The sequence below is a fragment of the Vidua chalybeata genome, chromosome Z (assembly GCF_026979565.1).
Source record: "Vidua chalybeata isolate OUT-0048 chromosome Z, bVidCha1 merged haplotype, whole genome shotgun sequence".
NCBI lineage: Eukaryota > Metazoa > Chordata > Aves > Passeriformes > Viduidae > Vidua > Vidua chalybeata.
In genome coordinates, this window is record NC_071570.1 from 17,758,052 (window position 1) to 17,780,811 (window position 22,760).

The 22,760-nt window shown below is 33.9% G+C and overlaps 1 protein-coding gene across 1 annotated transcript in view; it reads right to left on the minus strand.

Moving 5' to 3' along the window:
- Positions 1-22,760, minus strand: part of CNTLN (centlein) — a gene marked incomplete at its 5' end in the record, with an annotated part of 191,734 nt that overhangs the window by 37,484 nt on the left and 131,490 nt on the right. Inside the window, 3 exon segments of the mRNA XM_053932487.1 lie at positions 19,705-19,775; positions 19,778-19,822; positions 19,825-19,888. Coding sequence (XP_053788462.1) covers positions 19,705-19,775; positions 19,778-19,822; positions 19,825-19,888 — 180 coding nt within the window.

Consider the following 22,760-nt stretch of genomic DNA (forward strand, 5'->3'; position numbering starts at 1 on the left):
CATGACACTCTGTACTGATGTTCACAAAGGAGTAAGTGATGAAAACTCAGTTTCTATGTAGTCAGTATAAAACTTCCTGTGACTCGGCAAGGCTTTTCACTGTAAACTCTCTGCTCAGAAAGAGAGCTGTGTGGAAGGCCAATGGGTTAACATAGGAAGTTCCTGGAATGGCCTGTTGCTCCTTGGCATCACAATTACTCCATAAGGGGCTTTGAGCTCATTTTACAGAAGTCATTGTTCTACTGCAACTGGCATGTATGAATATAACATTTCTGTTGGAAGGAGCTGATGCTGTACTGCTACTGAACTCACACAATCCCACACATTTATATTTGCAAAATATATTGTATAAAAATTATAAACCAGGATGCAAATCAGGAATTCTTGACACACTTTTTAATCAGTGACATAATCTTATCTTACTACTCATTTTGTAAACAAAAGCTAATATACTTTGATGTGTAAAAATCCCATTTTCTGTAAAGCTTCCTACTCTAAAATCCTGGCAGATGCAAACACTGCTATGTCTGTAAGAAAACTGAAGTTAACACTCATTTTTCTTTTCTCTAAGAAACCTTCCTACAGTAGGTAATAGAATACATTTGCTATATGCATAGCTCCTATACAAAGTTCTGTCTTAGTATTTAACACTGCTTCTATAAATGTTTTACATATTTTCATAGTTTCTGCTTGATCCTGCAAGAATCCTTGATTCTGCAAAATAAGCAGTACTTGTTGCACATGTAAAACAGAACTTTTCAAAGCATGCTTGCAGGCAGAGAGCTAGATATTTATGATTTTACTCATTCTCGCAAATATTATAACATAATGATAAACCTATTTACAATCTCCAATTTATTGTGTCAATCCCACTACTCTTGAATCAAAACCTTCCTCTGCCTGATGGGTTGTAGGAAAAAAAAAAAAGGCAAAAATTAATAAAGATGGTATGCAGCTATCTGAAAAGATATAAACCAGAATAAAAAGCTACGGTGAATACTTAATGTGATCATATAGAGAAAAGGCAAATAACTTCAAATCCTCGATCAAAGTTCTTTTCATGCAAGTGCTGTAAGTGGTTGATTGCTTAGTATTCTAGACATGAAAACAGAAGTCTCTGGTGACTTAATATCCCATCCCTAAATTGAAACAAAGACCTCCCCAAAAGCAAGACAAACTTCTAAAATGTAGAACTTATTTGTCATTTGTCCTTCTGAAATTTTAGTAAAATCTACTGAATCATTTAGTTGTATTTTTTTCTTTAGCCAAATGCAGTTATCAGGAGCTGACTATTCCACAAAATGTCAAATAAATGAAGGTAATATAGAGGACTTTTTGCCAGTGCTTTAGCTAGTTGTTAGACTTCAGTAGCCTTTAGAGACCATTAAGTACCCTTTGGCTAATTGGCCAATGGTAGATTAATCCTCTTTTTATTCCAGAAGCACTATTTTAACACCCTTTGCACTCTGTCAGAGTAGTATCTGAATGACAAAATAATATTGTGCATGAATAATAAGCAGAAAAGTTAAATTAACATTTCATGTTTCACATGCCATACCTATGTGTCGGGGAAAAGAACTGTGTTTTAAAGCCACTGACATTCAACTTTTTTAAACAATCTCATGTTGACACCTTACTGAAGTGAATCTTCCTAATTACTGCTAATTGCCTATCAAGCAAAAAAAAAAAAAAAAAAATCTTTCCTTGAAGTGCTGTTGTCTAGTATAGACGAACACAGCTCCAAAGTGCATAGTAAAGACAAGCATGACACTTGAGGTGTGCTACACTATTATGAGGTCATACTAAATATGGTTTGCAGTGAAGAAAGCAGCTTTTAAGGATGTTTAAGGTACTGGAAATGTCAATCTCTCATGAAGTGTTTAAATTAGTTCCCTGAAGAGAAGCCATTAACCAGCAGATAAGAGGTACATTTCTCATCTCAGGTATTTTACTTAATAAAAACATTTGTCCTATTGATAGTGGTAATACACTTGCAGTTCATCCACTTTGTAACAGTAATATTTACCTTGGAATCGTCCTTTCACACATGTAAATTATAAATTCAGCTGTTATTGTTAAAACATTTGTAATCACTAACAACGACTCCTAGACTCAAAGACTTTGAGTGTCTTCTTAAAATATGTACTATTGCTGATCAATCATCATTTATAAAGGGCTATTTGCTGTGTAACACTTCATAAACAAAGGATTTACATGTAATTTTAATTCAGGTACTTAGAGGTAATCTACAGCTAAATTTATCCTACAACTTATAAAAGCCTAGCATTGCAACATCTAGCTACAGCAACTTATTAAATAATACAAAAAGAAAATCAACGGAATCAGTCCAGACAGATCCTTTTTGAATTTTGGTTTGTTTTGCTCTTTTTGAAATACTAATAATATGACATAGATCAAGAGCAGAAAACATAACTGAATTTTAGAGAAACATACAACACTCATATATAAATGAATTGGAGTAATAGATTCTGGGCCCAATTCTCCAAGAACTTAACTGCTCCTCTAACAAGTCTGAGTACAGAACTGTACATTGTGCAACCAATGATTTTTCAAATAAATTATGGATAATAAGAAAAAAATGTAGTAATATAAATCACAATTTATATAAATATAAATCACAATTTTTAAGATTATGAAAATGCTTCTGATATATGTCATCTGTATAATGATTATACCAATTCAAAGATAAAGGTTTTGTCCTGCAGCATATCTATTTTAGCCTTCATTTTCTATCACTTCAATTTCATGTCTCCATACAAGTAAATATTGCTGTATCCCATGTCTAATTTCTGTACGTATTAAGAACACTATCTTGCTTTCATACTAAAGCAGATGCTGCACTCCATCTGTCCTTGCAAATTTCAAGGGAATATAAGGACTATTAACTATTTATTTAACAGTATTTATACAAGTAGTTTCATAATGATCAATTACATGATCACAACTGCGTGGTTTAATTTTTGTTGTGATTCATTTTCCAATATGGAGATGTAAACTGACAAAACATACAGATGTGCAGGACATTGTCTGCAAGGCATTAATATTTAAACAGAAAAACTACAGAACTTGAAGAAAACAATATTTATTAAAAATAAAAATAGTGTTTCAGTATACACTATATTTGAACTTACTTGAAGCATTAATATCTGCCAGACACAAGCCAGTTCATTAAAATGTTTTATTACAAATACATTAAAAATGAAAATATAACAGGAGACATTTCATGACACTTTGCCCCATTTGAAAATATCTGAGTATTATGGCAAGCCAGTTGTGAAGATGTGGCTGAAGTTCAAAACCAGTGTTTTCATGTTTCCACCACTGCTATTTAAATAAATACTAATAAATATTAGTATTCCAACAACTAACATGCCTGTGCATGTCATGTGTTGCTATATGCAAGGAAAGACTTCCAGCTGATGCATAAAATTTGCCCCAAGATTTCCATGCTTTATACTTACTACGGAATTTTCAATATAAGACATGGTATCCATGCAATCTTTTGTAGTTAGGACTAGGTTTTACTGCATGTGTTTTTTTCAGAACTAGACAGTGTTTATCTGATTTCCACCAAACATGAGAGTTGGAGCAAACTCATAAAGATTGAATTTTTCATCTAGGGTCAGGGATAGTGCTTGCCATATTCCCCCTGCTTAATCTTAACACATCTAAGCACTGCAAATGAACTGCTTGCATGAGAGCCAGTCAGGGAATTTCACAATCCCTACAACTCATTACAAATTTAACAGCAGCAATACTAAGTATTCATATGTTTCAGATAACACATACAAATATGCTGCACTAAAACTCATTGGGGGAAAAAATTAATAATGCTTCCATCTGTTTTCCGTATAACTCACATAAAATAGAGAGAAACCAAAATGAAAATGCTATTTTAAAGACTGTGTTTAAACTTTCTTTTGATTTACCCACTTAGTTCCAAAGCATATAGCTTTATATCTTTAGAAATTATAGTTATTTTTAAGAGAATATATAAGAGAAAAAAAAAAAAAAAAAAACAACAAAAGAACTGAAAGAATGGTGAAATATTAATTTAACCTCTCCTCATTTCCATGTGTTTTAGAGACTGAACCATTTTCTACTGAAATATTTCTGCATCTCTAATGTAAGTGGGCAGGAAATCTGTACTTGCAGGGAAACCTGTTCCCTCTTCCATATTACTCTTTATATATTATTTTCCTTTGCTCAAATTTCAGATTTTCAACTGGAAAGACCATTATCTTTCAATCTACTTTGAGAAAGTGATGTAACTGTTTCAAAATAAAAATTAGTAACACACAAGTAGACTATAGGCATTCTAAGAGGTTGGTTGGAATATTCAAGGAACAAAACATATAAAGATAGCTCTATGCTTAATTTTGTCCAATTATTTAAGTATCTCCTTTTCAGCCGCTTCAGATATTAATAAAAGCAGAAAAAAATGTCCTCAGAAGGTCTTCTCATTAGTTTTTATGCAGACAGATGTGTAAAAGCAAAACATTTTAAGTATAAATTGTATTAACCAACTTAGGTAATGGAAAAGTTCTATGTTCTCATAGAGAATGAGAAACACAGAAATAAACAACAGAGCATTGTAGAAAAAAAACCTGTTTAGCATCTGGAAGGAATTTTTCTAATCACATAAAGGTGATATTATACAAATATTTATTTATTATTTACATTTTTATAAAAGTAAACAAAGACATTTCTAACCATTTCGGAGAAGTATGAGAAAGCTGATGACAAACATTATGGGGAGGATGCAAAGACAGGAATATTTTTAAAAATAATGAACTGGGTTTAAAAATTATCACTAAAATGTACTTCATATAAATTAAATTGGTAATTCATCCCTGGATTCTTGTAAATGAACCCCCACAGTCTTATCTTTAATTTGTAATTTATATTATCATCAGAACTCTTGCTAAAATTACAGGCATAAATGAACAGTTTAGGGTAAAATACTCTTTACATTACTATATTATTTATATACTATTTATACCTATTTAGTATCTGAAGAGACCATCATATGAAAAAGCCATGTTTTCAGTTAAATGTATAAAGTGAAATACACTTTCCTTTCTTACGATTATCATCAACATTACGACTCACTTGGACAATTTATTATTTTCCCATACATGAACAGTTTGAGGACAACATTGCAATTCTAAATCCCAGCTTGAATGAGACCTACAGCTCCCTCATTCTCTTCTGCTGGTTTTACCAAGGTAAGAGTATAGATAAAATGATCAAATTTGCGTACAAAATACCCTAAAGATCACAGGATGACCTTTCAATCCAAAAATAAAGAGAACACTATGCATGGTTCAGCCACCAAAGAGCAGATGCTTTCCCAGTGCCTGTGAATCTTGTGAGATAGGCTGTGGCTGTAGCTAGGCATACAGCCTCCACTGCTGAGAAAGGAACTGAAGACCTTGGCACATTAAGCAGCAGAAGTAGAATGGAGTGATGCAAAGTAAACCTGAGCATGATACAAACCATGGGAACAGTCCATGACTACCTCATTAATTCCCATTTAAGCCTTAGGAGAGCGAATCAGACCATACAAAAAATTAGTAAGAAAGGATAAATACTCTTCTACCTCCTCTAGCAGTTATAGAGTCCATGAGGTTCAGGCATTTCAGGCAAACCAGCACCTTGTCAGAACTACAAAATTCTTCCCTTGAGTTACAAGGACAGTAAGAGTGTCTGACTTTGGTAGGGATGCCTTAGAATCCTGGGAACTAGCGCTCATTCTCTGCAACAATGGGAAGTCTAAGACAGAGAATAATTAAGACAATCCCAAAGAGGAAAAGCTGTAGATATGTATTTTTAAAAAGGAAACTCAAGTGTAGTTCTCTTGTCTTGGAAGTGTTCTTGTTGTAATGCTTTTTTCTTCTACTGTTTTAGAAGATGTCTTAGTTCTTGACTCCCATTCCTTTATGCCTAGAAAGTCCAGAAATTCTCCCCAAACAAAATAAACCAACCAAACAAAAAACCAACCAACCAACCAACCAAAGAAAACAACAACAAAACCAACAACAACAACAACAAAAAACCACCAACAACAAAAATTTTAGGAAGGTTCATGCATAATCCTTGGTAAAGTGATAAGAATGGCTTGTACTCCTGGCTATGGAGTTGTGTTTCAAAATTTCTTCCTGTAGTGGAAGGGAGTAGCCAGGACAACAGAGCACCAGCATTAACTTTGAACACATAAGCCAAAACAGAGAATTGTGAGAATGAGAAAATTGGAGTAAGATGCAAAGCTCTAACAAAAATGCCAATTCCCTTCGTGCAATACAATCTAGACAAAGAAATCTCACCGTGTGACAGGTAAGATAATAGGGTCAAAGAGGAAACTGGTACTTTTCAGACCTATCAATGAGGAGCTGGTGAAGGTGAAGATTCCTGTTCTGAAATCCACAGGAGTCCAAAAGAACTCTTTTTCTTGAAGGACAAGATGTGGGAGCTGTTATTGGTCCTCCTTTCTGATCACTGGTAAATCTTATTAGAAACCAAAGAGTAATAAAATGCATGGAGGAAAAAGAGGACTTGGAGTCCAAGGAGTAAGAGTTTTCAAGGACTAGCTTCTAGTTTGAGATCAAGTTTGAGCTTCTAGAGTTTGAACTATTAAGGTATCTTTCCTGTGCTAATTAATTTTTATTAAAGGCCTTTTTTAAAAAAGGCCTTCTTATTTATAAGTGGTCCTTTTTGAAAAATTAAATCCATTCTCTTGAAAAGATATGAAAGCAAAAACTGACCACTAATTTTAAATAGTCTTTTATCCATGGAAAGGTGGGTATTACACTTCTTCAGTCTTTACCATTAATCTGTTACCATTTTAGATTTCATTAACTACAGACCTTCAACCTTTCCTCATTGTTGTTATGTTTATAACTTACTAAAGTTCTTGTCCCTTTCTTCCAATGTATGATTTGTGTGTGGTGCCAAACCAGGCAGTATTACACAGAGTATCTTGACATTGCTGAGTAGAAAAGGAAATGTCCTCTGTGAAACTCTGTAGAAAATAATGCCTGACAAGCTAGCAATGGCTCTGCTATGAAGAACAGTAGTTTGACAAGCTGGTGGCCCTCATGCTATACCTTTGTGTTCCTAAGAAACACGCTATTTGTTCAGCCTGTGGATCTTTGCAAAATCAACACACATATCCACAAGACTAAATAAATCCCACAAACCAAAACAAAACCTGAAGCAAATAAAAAAGCCACAACCCAATGCAAAAATCAACCAACTACTATTTTGACTTTTCCCACAACTTACTGAGTTTTACTTTATGGTGGATTTCACATATGGTAATCTTGTAAAGGGAGGGATAACATGTAGAAATTAAGGCCTCATATATGCATGTATTTTTTCACGACCAACAGCAACAACTCTCTCCCCTCTAGGTTTACTGTTTACGTACAAATGCTGGAAAACATTTGAAGAAGTAGATATCAAGAACATTTCTGTGGTCATTCACATATGCTGTTTCAATTAAATCTTGATTTTGTGCTTTGGGATTCAAACTACAGAAATTATTTTTGAAAAACAAAAGAAAATCCTTGCTAGCTTTGGAAAAATATAAAATATCCCAAGACACCCTAACTCAGAACTTTAGTTCAACAAAACTTCTTTCTTCTTACTTTAACTAATAACTGACTTATAAATTAAATACAATAAGACCTAAAAAAAAAATAATGTTTAAAATTGAAAAAGATGAAAAAAATGTTATATTTTTTTTTTCATCATGGCTAACTTTAAAATTGTTACTATTATAACCATTTCGGAAAGAAAAAGGTAAATCAAGAATTACAGATTTTTGTGTCTTTTTTATACCTGAAAACAATTTTTTAAACTGAAACACAATCTGTAAAGATGTCTGGAAAAGTGACAAACAGAGGAATAGTACATGGAAGTTTGGTGCTTTGTTACACACCTTAGTTTTCTGTATTTTTTAAATGACCTGCTTCTGATACTAGCAAGAATGTGCAGCCATTCGCTTATAAAGAAAGAAAATATGTAATTATCAATATTACAACAGTTTTACTTGTAGAGACTGTCACACACCCTTTCTGACCACTATTACTTAATAAGATCTTACTGACAAACATGAATTGCCACACATCTCTACATGCAAAATAAAGCAAGTAAAGTTAAATTCCTTTAGAAAATCTAAGCAGAGTTTGCTGCTTGCAGCTGTACAGGAATCACCCACTTGTTACAAAGAAAACAAAAATTACGCACTTGCAATGATTAGATCACTTTCACTGACTTAAAATCTTGTTCTCCCAAGCGACTTCAAAACCTGAGAAAACCAGCAGAATGTCTACACTGTACAGGGTGTTCCTAGTGATAATCATACTTTCTTCAGCACCTAACACAAAACACAGACATTGTTTTAACAAATACCACTTGGCTGACCTAGAAGATAGGATGAAGGAATAAGAGAGTCACGTCCAATTCCTCATGGATTCTCAGCTTGAATCCTGGATTTTGCACAGTTTACCTTACGAACATGATCCGAGTGACATTTCACAAATTCCTGGATAAATGTTGCTACACTCTGCTAGCAGAGAGACTGTCTGTGTCATGCACAGATCAATAACAGCACTACGTTTCATCAGCCTCAAAATCAAAAGTGCTTCATCTGGCAAAAGCCATGGCCCTTGAGGATCTGACATATATAACATGAATACTGTACAAAAGCTGCTAGTGTAAAGACAAGTCTAGAGACAAACAGTTCAGTATATGTAAATAGGAAAATGTATTTGTATATATAAAGAAAATTTTAACTCCTATTTATGAAGTGTGTCACAAATAACACAAAGCATCAGACGAATAACAGCAATGAAACGGAACTTTTATGACGCCTGACAGAAATATAAAAAATGCAGGAAAATCCAATATTCACAGTCCTTGGAGGAATTCTCAAGAAAATAAAAGGACATTTTGAACTGTACACAGTAGTATCTATGGCAGTGGGCTGCAATAAAATGCACTCTAAGCTATATATAATGACTTCTGATAAAAATTATGTTAATTGAAAATATGCTTTTACCTTCTTCAGAGCAACTACTCAGAATAGAAGTCTGGAGACTGTTAATCATCATATACTACCTCTAGTTTCAGTCCCCAGTATAGGCCGTTCTAAAATAACAACAGAAATTTATGTCTCCTACCACTTAGGCTTCCTCATATCTTAGTCTTTTGGTGACAGAGACTGTGAAGTTTTCAAGTAAGTGCAGCACCTGTAGATTTTTAATTGAAATTACTTTTTATTGTAATGCCTCTCCTTCATGTTTCCCATAGGAAATTTAGTTGGGTTTTCTTTTCTGACAAAGTTTATATTGCAAACAATACTTTGGGAAGCAAGTATTTTTACTGTTTTGAAGTCAAACCTTCAATAAAATATCTTAGCTTGAGTACTTTATCAAGATTTTGTCTCAAAAAAAAAAAAATTGAAATTAAACTGTCTCCATGCCTCCAATTAAGATGGAAAGCTTTTTCCTTAAAAAATATCATGACTACCTCACTAAAAATGTATTTTCTTATGCTTAATCCTCCTGGTAAAATATGAAGTAAATATTTAAAAAATCATAATTTATCTTGCCTTTCCTGCATTTTTCTTTACCAACTTACATACTACCTATATCAAATACTTTAATCTTCCCTCAGCTCTGCAATCAGCAACATTTAAAGGGTTTTACAGGACTAACATAATCCTATATTCTGTGTACATTACACAAAAAAGACATTTTTTCCTTCTCTGCACATCTTCTGCTTAAGACTAATGATCTTTAAATGCTCTTGTTGCATAACATTGAACTGGCATTTCCTTTGGGTTACTTCCTTCATTTCAATATCCACCTTCCCTGTGCTGTGACTTTAGATGTGTATGTCTTCAGTGGTGATGGCTTCTTCCTCTGCCTCAGAATTTCCTTATAACCTGATGTTTGAACACTATTATAGTGCTCCAGTTGGCTTCAGGTAGATCCTTAAAAACAAGTGGTTTGACTATCTTAAATTTATCATCCATGTTTACATCTCTTTTCTGCAGCACTAAACACATTTTAGCATTAATTTTAAAAATACTGTTGCCCACCTGAGCTCTATGATGTACACTCACTTCTTCCATCATTGCTTCAGCTGAGCGAACAGCGTTACTGAAGCTGAGAATCTACCTTCCTGTTCATACTTCCCATTTATTATGCTCATGTCATCAAACGAATACTCTGTTACTTTTTCATGCATGTTAAGGAATAACATTTTTTTTATTCCTTTAACAAAGAATCTGCCCACAGCTAACCACAAGCAGCTGATTTCTCTCTAATTTCTATCTAATTTTTCCTTTTTAGATTAGTTGGCCAATATCATTCCAGTTGTCTGACTCCAATTGGCAGGACTCAATTACAGTCACCTAAAAATTACAGATCTCATATCTGGTATGTTTCTATCTTTGCTATTTTTTCAACCTTCATTTGCTAGACTGATGACTCTACAAGATTTATTTTTTTTCTCAGATATTTAAACTTGAGTTACCTGCTAATCCGCTCTCTGAAACCCTCACATTTGTTCTCTGGAACAATGTACTTTCAAATCCTCCCCATAAGTCTTCAGATGCTTTTAAAATTAGTTTAATTTGGATTCTGTGTATTAGAACTACACACATTATTCTATGACCAGTCCAATTATGCCAGTCTAAGAAAACATATTATTTCCACTCCTCTTATACAGATTCCAGTTCACACATTTGAGGACTGTAGTTTTTAAAATGGCAATGGGAGTTCATGCTCAGCATTACCTCTTAGGACTCTCATTTTTCTTTAGAGTCTCTGGTTCCCAAGAGACAGCCATTCAGCCTCACTCAACGTGAAACTTGAGCAATGTATTGGTTTTCATTATGATGCAATGATTTGCTCATTAAAAACACTGTGAGATCATAACAATCCATACTCTTCAATCAGACTCTGGTGGATGATTGAAAGCTTAATAGTAGTTGTCAATGACTGAAGATATCCTATTGCACTGGCTTGGATTTTTTATGCTGCCACTAATTTTTAAAAAATGATTGCAAGATTTTACTTCTAAAACAAACAGCAAAAAGACGGTCATTTATTTCATAGTATATCCAGATAAAATAGATATGTAAGGTGTAAACCATTATCCTGGTGAAAATAATAATGTTATCATTGATGTGAGGAATAAACTGAAAAATAAATTTCATGGTACAAGAGATTCTGAGCTAAATGGTACTTATATACATCAATTTAACCTTAAGGCATGACTTGAGACATTGAGTCTCCATTGTGTTCCATGTAGCAATGCTTAGTTCCAATCCAAATACTATATAAAACCAAGTATGGTGGAGGCAATTTTTGAATTTTTATTTCATATTTACACTTCAATAAGCAATGACTGTTGCACAGAGGCACACAACAAAAATGAGCGAATGTGCTTATAAAATTTCTGATACTTTCAAGTCACAGAGCTATTTTTGAAATCCCATGACCCTACTCATCCAACTTCATAGAAAATGAAACTCCTCAAATAAAGAACTGTCTTTCACCAATTCCCCTAGTCCATGCATGTACCTTGCTAACCATACTAAGCACTCTCCTCCACCAATCTTCTGCTCTGTATGTTTACATTGAGAAAAAATCATTTACCAGAATAGGACAGGAGCAAAGGAAAGGAGAAGTAACATAGAAGAGGCATTGGGAGAGTGCAGGAGAATCAACTCACTTAATGTTCACAATAGAAAATTATCTCCCCAATTTCTCATGAGTCTTGAAAACCTTTCCTAGGAACATAATTGGGAAAACATTTATCTAGACTGGGAAAGAGAGAAAAGAGTGACTGTTAGGTAAAAATCCATCACAAAAACCAGGAGGAGAACTGGAGCTTCCAAGGGAGGATATATGGCTGATGGAAACCCAAAGTAGCTATTTCTTGCATGTTATTTCACAGTCTATCAGAATACTAAATCAGAGAATATTAACAAAAATTTGCAGCTACATCCCCTGTTGTTGCTCCTTCTCCAAAGACTAAAACCAAAGAGGAACCCCTCAATATAGGGAGATCTATATGCAAGATTAGAGACAATAAAACTTAATTTTACCATGATAAATAGGATGCCTTGAAACTTCCTTGAACTCTGTAAATAAGCACATGCATAAAGGGTTTAGTCAAATCACTTCCATAGTTAATAGCAGTAGTTACTAATAATGAATAATTAATAGACTTCTCTGGTGAGCAAATCTAAGAGTACTGGTCCAACTGCAATGCAAACTAGTTTTCTGTGATGATCTCTTAGACAATCTAATCTGCCAGATCTGAAATGTAATCTCTTGGTGACATATGAATAATTATTCCCAAATCAATGACCTTCTTTGTGTGATATGTAATGGTGAATAAATATTCTTTGACAAAACTATATATTATCTGTAGAACTTTACATAGTAGAGAAGGTTCAAGAAACCAGTGTGGCTTTATGCTTAACTTTAATTAATTAGCAGATCACAGTGAATTAGATAAAAACACTCCTGTGAACACAAAAGGAAATCCTATTATGATAGTATATGTTGAGTTTTTCCAGGTCTCAAGTTGTATATTATTTGGGAATTTTTTTCCTCTAAAAAAATGCAAATTGAGTTCTTTTTTGCTTCATGGTATTTTTTCCAACAGTAAGTTTAAGAGCCAATGCAAAGGAAAGTTTGATCAAATCACAGGGAAGCTGAATAAAAAAAGCTCTATCACATCAAATTAGTATCATAAAAATTATAGGATATCTTCTGTATCATCTATATAATCAAAATGATTGTTCCATTACTATATTAAGCTACCAGACATAGATATATTAGCTATACTTGCAGAAATGTGTACAATCTCTGTAACATTACAATAACATGCTAATTCTTTTGACACAGGTTCTTTCTTGTAATATAAAAAATGCTTTTTAGTATTTCTACATGATACACCAATATAAATTGTATTGATTGTACGTATATTCTCTGAACTTCATGTAGTTTTCATAATTTTTATTCATAATGTATTTTTCTAGGATTTACCTATCACTAAGTTATTTCATTTTGACATAAGTCTAGTGTAAATCATAAGAAGCACAAGTCTAGTAGTCCCAGTTCATGCCAACTGTTCTTTTTAATTTATGAATGAGACCCATTTCCTACATATAATGTACTTTAAATGCTGTTCATCAATGATGCAACAGGTCTATTGTAATTCTTCTGCAAAGATGAGTATAAATTGTAAAAAGTATTTAGCTTTATTTTTGTTTCATAATGACAGCACAGTTTCCCTATAAATATATTTTACATATAGATCTGTTAACAAAACTAACTTCAGGATGCTGTAAGTATTTGATGCAGGAAAATATCAAAATAGCTAAAACATTGTGGCGTAGATGCATTTTAAAGGGTCAGTTACTTTCATGTTTACCCTTGGCTATTCTTTATTTTATTTCCAAGTCAACTCAAGGAGCAATACTGAGTCAGTGGTCAGAGGCAGCATTACAGATTTCCCCATTTAGTAATGGTACTGTTTGAGTAAACATATTTGACTGTTACATTTGAGGTAGAATTTTGGAGTAGGACTTGAAAAAGCTGAATTCTAGCCTCAGAGGTCACAGAGTATTTTCTGTCTCTGTTCCCAGCCTTTGTAAGTGTGACTGCATACCCTGATGTTTGCTTTATTAGGCTCAGCAAAGTTTTAATAAAACTACAACAAAGCAGAACCTATTCTTCTCAATATTGTCAATACAAAGCATTCAAAAACTACAAGTAGAGCCCAGAAATTAAAATTAAATTAAAAAAACCTGAGCTTTGAAGTACATTACAGACAATTTTTCCTGCCTACAGATAATGTTCCTGCTCAGGTCTGGAACAACATTGTGAGTCTTTCTCTCAAGAACACATAGACTGGGAGTGTGTTTTGAGCTTTTAACTATATACTGTGCCTACAAAGAGATCATTTCAAGACACATATAAACAAGGGTAAAAGCAGTGTGATGCTTTTACAGAATTTTACAGAATTTCTCAATCTAATTTTGAGAAAACATCAGTCTCATGCTGATACAAAGTTTATTTCAATTAAACCTCTGCTGTCTTAGACTGTATTTGCAAACTCTGGAAAGGTCAGCAGTATCCTGGTATATCCTGGTTTATCATAGGTTTATCTCTTCTGGTTTACCTTTCAACTTCTGTTATATTTTAAGAAAAAGAAGAATAGAAAATTTGCTGGTCTGACTTTTAAATATTTTTGAAAAACCATGTTTACTTCATCTAGCGTACTGGGCCTGAAGATTGCAATTCCCATAAATTAACCTAAACTACTCTTATTAAAAGTAGTTAGGACAAGATTATCTATATGCTTCTAAAGAAGGGGAAAGAAATCTTGATTCTCCTCATGTTTTGGTAACAGACATTGCTTAAACAGCTTCAGAGAATTCTTTGGTTGTTTCATTACAATCTGTGATGAAGGTCGAGAGCTGCAGAAATGATTCTGCATCAAGTTTGTCAAAAGCGTTAAATATGTTGTACACAGGGTTTTTCTTTTTAAGATAGATACAAGCAAGAGGTTCCCGACTTAACTTTGCCATGTAAGAATGGAAAGGGACATTGTTTAACAGAGCAGAAGCAAATTGAATTCTTATAAGATTATTTTTTACCTAATAAAATATGTGGTCATTATCAGCATCTCTGCTTTTTCTTTCTTCTACTACTTACATATATGAAAGTCAGAATTCCTGCATATGCTACTGAGGTACCAGTAACTTTATGCAAAGTTTATTTCTATGAATTACTATTTTTGCTTAACTTAAAGTCTTCCAAATTTCAGTAATTCTAAAACTTTTAATAAAATTTTATCATTCAGATCTTCTGTAGATATCATTAAAATTATCTAATATACATAATGAGAAATATCTTTTCATGCTACCAGAGAAAGAAGACAATCCAACACTCGACTTAGAAGAGGTGACACTAAATGTAGAATCTCTTTTATGAATTTAATAATAATACACAAATGCTCTGGAGTACATCCATGTAAAAGCCGTCAAATACATAAAACCAGGACATTTATAAAAGTGTTTTCACAGGAAATAACTGGATAGGTTTACAACCACTTCTGACTGGACTGCATTTATCTGGAAAGCCCACAGAATTTGTAATTACACATTTGCTGGAATGAACAAAACATGAGGAAATTGCAAAAGCAGTTTCAGCTACTGCAGGACAATTACAAATAAAATTCCATTTATAATTTGAAATTTATTCCTAAAATTTACTTTAAGGAAACCACAAACATACATGAATTGTTATATATATATATATATATATATATATATATATATATATATAAATATATATAAATAAAATATTATTATATATATATATATTATATAATATTATATATATAATATATATAATATTATATTCTATTATATTATATATAATATAATAGTTATAATGAGTGTCATAATACATCTTTAAAGAGTGAAAAATCCTTAATGACAACCAGAGTTTAAGTGAGATCTTTGCATAAAATAATACTTCAGTCAATAATTTCCAATGCATCTAAATTTATCATCAGTTTCTTCTTTGTTTCAGTGCAACTGAATAATATTAAATTGGCTGATTTACTTCTATTTGGGTGTATGAGAGAAGTGAAGATGTGATGCTGGTTTTGCAGATGCAACACCAAACTCTGGCCTATACTTTGATACACTGAGCAATAAAAAATAGTCAAGAGAATATGTAAAGTAAGCCACAACCTTTAAAAAATAAAAGCTTTCTTTAGCACTTTGCTTTTCTACTTTTCATGCTCATACTTTTCTATGCTTGAGATAATCTACTAGATAAACAAACTATGATCTCAGGGGAAATGAGTTCTCTTAAAATTCTAAGAAAAGTGAAAAATCAAATAGCTAAAATAAAGTTTGGAGGTATATTTAAAATGCTCTCAGAAAAAGAAGTATAGTCTGGATCAGATTTAAATTATGTTTCTAAAACGAAAAAATTAAAAGCACCTTCCCAGTTCAGCAAAAGTGTAGTAATACATCTGCAGGAAGGCGTCTGAAAGAAAACTTTACTTAAACCTTCACATTATCCTCTTCAAAGAATGTGCCAGCATTTGACCGGTTGACTTGTTCTTACTCTGAGATTCAATTTTCCTGCTGAAGTAGACTTACACAGGAACTTTGCAATTGCCCACAGTATTCCGTAAAGAAATGCAGCTTTCCTATGACATCACCTGAGAAACACTGGAGAACTGGAGATGCAAAAATATGATACATTTGAGCAGTGGACATTTGAATAGCCTTCAAATGAATAAAAGAAGCACTAGTGACTTAAACTGCTTATGGTTTTAAATTCTTATTCAATATACTTTGTCTGGATTTTTCCCACAAGAATGACACTGCATAAAACTAATTATGATTACTGTGTTGTATCTTCTTATAAGCATTCAAGGATAGAAATGAGTAGAAAGAATACTAAACCTTAGAGAAAAGATCCTGAATTTTTCCAACAATTTCTTTTAAATGCTTTTCTTAGAAATGAAGAAAATAATAAATACCGTGGCTTCCGCATTAAGTATCTGCTCCAGCTGTGATTTCTATACACCAATAACGAAATGTAACTACTGTACTTCTTGTACAGATGGTCTTGACTCAGTGTTAATGTGAATCCTTGGAGAATACAAGTGTTGATTCTCACATGTGCAGTCACTTCACAGCCATTTTTTAAAAATATGCAAGGAATTGCTTTTGCAGAAATCAAAGCCAGATATCTACACTACTTCAAAGCATTTATAAGGCCAAATAAAACCAGAACTTAAATCCAGAATTCTGAACTCTTAAAAGCAGACAAATATACACCTACCTGCATGCTTGGGTGGCTTTTCAAGAAAAATACACAAAACCATGCATGTATATGTTCTGAAAATCAACAGATACTAGACAGTCCTTCAGTTGCATGAACTGTAAAATCTGTCTCAAAATGAACATCTGTAACATTTAAATCTTAAATCTAGAGTCGATCTTCTAGAGTCCCTGGCGACTAAAACGAAGGACTGACTGCACAAACATCTGTCCTTGTCTGCTAAAGGATTTATTTTCTTAGATAAATTCAGGCAAAATGGCTGAATTTGTCCAAGCCATGATGTTAAGGTTTACAGTTGCTAGACTGCTAAACTTACCTTACCCTAGGACCAAAAGTACACTACTAAGTTTACCCAGAACTTTATGGCTATGGCAGTTAACAGTAGATGCTTATTTTTGGATATTAGTAATTTTGGCACTCTTGAAGTATTTAAGATTTTCTCCAAATCCAGAGATTGTGTCAATATTTTTTTCCATGGTTTGACTGCCTGTTTTTTACCTTCTATCTCTCAAGAAAATTCTAAAATCTAAAGTAACAAAAGTATTAACAAAAAACCTTAACAAACATTATTTCCCTTGCAGTATCTTAAAACTTCACTTCTAGACAGTATTTATTACAAAAAAAAAAAAACAAAAAAACCCTCAAAAAACAACAACCCATACAAGTCCCCTGCACAAGTGTGTGCTTTAGAACCATTAGATCTGTCTGAATCAGGGTTCCCTCTCTAAAACATGAGTGCACCCTGCAGTGACTGTGTAGGTTCTTTACCTCCTTAATTTTCACTTGGCAAGTAGCCCAAGCCTCTGCTTTAAATTTCCCACTTGGTAGCACTAGTATGGCACCTGAAGAGTAATTAGTTGTAAGAAAGGGAATTTGAATCGTTTGCTGAGAAGGAAAAAAATGTGCATGCCTAATAAAGATTTTTTCCTTGACTACCCAAAACACCCTTTATTTATTTTCGCTTAGAATGCACCACCCTTTAAATAGACCAATGACCTTTTTTTTAAACCTTCTAGAAAAACTGAGTGATAAAAAAACAGTTTGGTTTTAAAGCCATGCCTATATTTATTTTAGTCAGTCTTTTCCATTACAGCAGCTCTTATATTTAGAAAAATTTTGTTCCCCCTCTTTTCTTTTTTTTTTTTTTTTAACCAGTTCCCTGATAACAGCATTTTTTTTTTATTTTATCTCTCACATTGCTCTTCAGTGGACACCTAAGCAGTAGTCTTCTAGGAAGGCAAATCATGAAGACGTCCGAGAAATCTGAACATTTTTGCTAAATTACACATATAGTTCCCTGTGAAATTTATACTGTCCATTAAAGTTTATATTATGATACTGTTTGTCAGATAGGCAGATCTTCATTGGTTCCAATGATCTTGGAAACTCTTTTTAAACAATTCATCACACATATATAGTCATGCAAAATGAGTAACAGAAATGAAGTTTTCCCTCCTCTAGAAATTAGCAGTTCCCTAGTCCTAAGAAAGTGAAAAGTGCTGCTCCTGATACTGCTTCTGCCTTCTGTGCAAAGACAAAAACACAGAGAAGTTTGAGGGGGAGGGGATTTGATTTCTTTTTTAATGTCTGCCTCCTTCCAGCAAGTCCATCTGTTGTAGCACTATAATTCTGGAAGCAGGATGCGTGTGTGACCAACAGGAGACAATTACTGCATAAGTGTTTGTTGATTCAGCTCTATAAAGGGCAGGCCAATCACTACAGTATGAACAGAAAAGAATTCCAGCTGAGGAGCTGCATATAGATTAACACAAAATACATATATACATGAGAATGGGGAAAACCAGAAAGGAGTAATAGGATGGAAAACGATTAAGTAGAAATGAAGACTGAAGCAGAGAAGAAAGTTTGCATCCTTGGGTTGTTAACAAAATACTTTACTAGTCTCTAATTCCATAAACTTTGTTTTTCTGGCTTTTCACCTTAACAGAGAGAGATGGGATTAAACAGATATGGAACGGGTCTGAGTCCCCTTCGGAAGAAAACTCTAGTTGTCTTGGTGTGTATGGAGACTGTGCCTGCTCTTCACAGAGGAACAGGTACTAGTTCTGGACTGACCAGAGTCTCAGGAAGGTTTGCAGATCACAGGCTAAAAGTGAAACTTACGTCATTCATTTGAATACATGTAAAAAATTAGCATGAAGACCACTTTCTTTTCAAAAGGATAAATGAATTGTGTTGATACAATAGCCTCAATATCATCTGTACATAATAACTGGTCCACACAAAGCATGGTTGTGGTAAGCACATTTCTCTCTCAAGATTTTTCATAAAAGTGCACAGAGAGAAAGAAAGAGAAAACAATTTCTATTTCTGCTCCTTGTTTTTCCCATGTGGAATGTGTTTAAAGAATTGTTTACCTGGGGTGATTACTTAATTGAATTCTATTAAGAATTGTTTGAGCCTCATGGCCAATCAAATCCACCTGTGTCTAGACTCTTGTAAGAAAGTCACAAGTTGTTAGTTAGTTAGATTTAGTAGTTAGAAAAGTAAGTATGTAGTTTTAGTATCTTCCTTTATATAGTATATTAATGTATTATAACATAGTTATAATAAAGAAATCATTCAGCCTTCTGAACTGGAGTTAGACATCATTTCTTCCCACTAGGTTCACCTACATTTTACAATACATGGTAATATATAATACTTCATAATTTTCACCATAATAAATTAAAATACAAAAAATCAATGTTATCAAAATTCCACAGAATTGTATTAGAAATATGGTAAAGATTGCAAGACACTATAATAAAAAGTACTTTACCTCTATCGTCAGTTTATTAACTTGAAGTCTCTGATCAGCCAAATGTAGCTGACTTGTTAATTTTTCATTCATTTAACATTTTTAATGGAGGCCACTGCTATCTTTTTACTCTTTTTTTTACAGCTACCTGCTTCTGCGGTGGCTTAATTTTTTCCTGCAGTAGTGTAACAGAGTAGCCCGGTTTCTGGACAGTGATATTTCTCCCTTTCACTCTGTTCACTGATCATAAGATGGCATGTTAATAAATGGACAAAATCATCATAAGTAACATGATTTATGAGTTTGTTTTGGCCCTTCAAAACACTCCTGAAATCTCTAAAGCATTTCTTAGTAAGTATACTGGTAAATTAACGTCTGACCTATAAAAACATAAGACATATCAGTCAACCTATAAACACTCCATGTAGTGCTTTTTCTTAAGTGGCAACAATGCAAAATCAACAAGGACTTGGAAGTTACATGTGTCACAAATTTCTGATTAAGATTACCAAAAATAAAGACTTCAGTGTCTTGTAACAGGCTAGGGTTTTTTTAAACTCTAAACCAAAACACATTTAATTTGTTTCATTGGCTATGTTGGCTACAAGGGGCAAACATGAACAAAAGGTAATGAAAAACCTCGTATCAGTCAGTAGATTCACTAGGTGGGACTTAGTAAAAAGTTAATTTAATTGAGTGAAAAGATGCTGTTTGACAGTCATTTATTATATGAGAATTTCACCTTAAAATAATGAGCTAAATAGCTGAAAACACACATACAAATTCAAACAAGCAGATCTTGCAACAGCCTGTCAGTGGGTTTGTGTACTAATTTACTAGGTATTAAATGCTCAGTGTATATTTAAACACTTTTGATCAGGAATACTGCAATATTTCTCCAGTTTTTTAAGTTTTCAGATTTCAATTTCTAGATCATATCATGCAACATATTTCTGGGAATATTCATATCAAAAATAGCTGTTAAGCAAATTTAAAAGAGTAAAGAGCAACACATTCTCTACTAACTGCACTGAACAAGCTACTGACATTGCAGGACAACTTAGCCATGAATTCTAGATAAGTACAATCATCACACAATTTGAAAGACCAAGAACTGAGCTCTCAGCAGATGACAAGCAAACAATCCACACTGCAGCAAAAAGACTGACATCTCCACTCTAAGCCACAGCTCTAACAAATGTGTGAGTTTGTAAGAGAGCAACAGTAACTGCTGATACTGCACAGGATGTTATATATTCTTACCATGTGGAGAAAAAAATGACCAAGTTCTTGTATCATAAATGGTCTCATCTCCAACCCCTTGCACAGCTCAAGACTTTGGAGATATCTTTAGCCTCTCTTTGTATGAGAATACCATGACCCACCAGTAGGATCCTTAAATCCTCTGGATGGATTAAGAATTCTGTTAAAACTGGTGTTCCCAACTGCTAATGCTAAACATTTGTGCAATACTTTCTTTCACACTCATAAACCATGTTTTTAAATCATTTTCCTGCAACAGGGGAGTTCTACTGAAACATATTTAACTGCTTAGGGGTCTCTAGATACTTCCTGAGTCTGCTTCAGTTCCACCAGTCTGTTACAAATGTTTATCAGAATGCATCTATCTTCTCCACTAGGAACAGAGAGTAAATGCAATACAGGCCCTACAGAAATTGTAGTGGCTGTGCTACACTACCAATAAAGAGAGGACAGAGTGTCCTGCATTCCCTGCCTTGTACGTCCTCACTCAGGAGCAGGAGATTAACAGGTGTAGCACACTTTTGTCAGATCTTCATATATAGCATGTGTACCTACTCATACTATGTATTGTTACCAACAGATTAATGGGTAAGAATTTTCCTTTTTTTCAGTTTATTTGATCAAAAAGTATTGATGAAATAATACAATCAAGTATTGATGAAATAACACATCAAGAATATGTATTAAGACCAGAGAGTCTGCATTTGCACTAAAATTTTGGAAACTAAAGAAACATGATCTTTTTTCAAGCTCTATTATATCACCATTCAAAATACTGAATTTCAAACTAGTTATCTAAAAGCAGCAAGTTGTTCAGTGTTTCAATATTCTGTTTCTTAAACTAAGAAATAATATTATCAGCTTATGTTTAAAATTCCATGAAGTGATTTATTTGGACAAACATAGGAGGGGAAATCTATTAGGCATTGTTAAAAAGTCCAAGAATGAGTCATCTGTTACAGATTGTATGGAGCCTCTAAAGACCTGGGACACAACCAGCTGGCCCTCTTCTGTGAGAAAACAGCATATAGATGTTAGCAATGAGACAAGCAGTTAAAATCCCAGACAATCCATGCAAATAGGCTAAAAAGAGGCTAAAAGCATACTTTTCTCTAGACGGAATCTTCTGGACACAAAGAGAGTAAAAAGTATCTTTCTAAGATGGAGAAACTCATCCAGGACACAACAAATGAGCTGGGAGACATTTATGCTTGATTAGTCAACATTGGCTAGAAGGGAGGGAGAGAGAGGGGTGTTGCTGTCTCACTGTTAGGGTTAGGTCAGCCTGTTCTGTATGGTGCTTTTGAGTGAGAGGAAGTTTAATGGGATGTCTGTGGCATTCTTTGTCTGGATTGTGAGACAGCACCACTAGCTTGTACAGCAGCTTTACATTTTAAAATAATCTTTCAGATTCCTGTCCAAATAGTTCTATAGATGTATTTGGTTTGTATGGCCAGTTTTTGGTAGTAGGAGGGCCTACAGGAGTGGCTTTGGTGAGAAGCTGCCAGAAGCTTCTTCCATGTCCAGCAGAGCCAATGCCAGCCAGTTCAAAGATAGACCCACCATGGGCCAATTAGAAATGATTAGCATCTCTTTGATAATGTAATTAAGACAGAAAAAAATGATTGCAAATGTAATTGTGGCCAGAGAAGAGCAGAGAGAGAATATGTGAGAGGAACAACTCTGCAGACACCAAGGTCAGTGCAGAAGGAGGGACAGGAGGTGCTCCAGCAGTGCTGGAGCTGGGATTCCCACTGAGATTCCCCTGCAGCCCGTGGTGCAGACCATGGTGAAGCAGCTGCAGCCCATGGAGG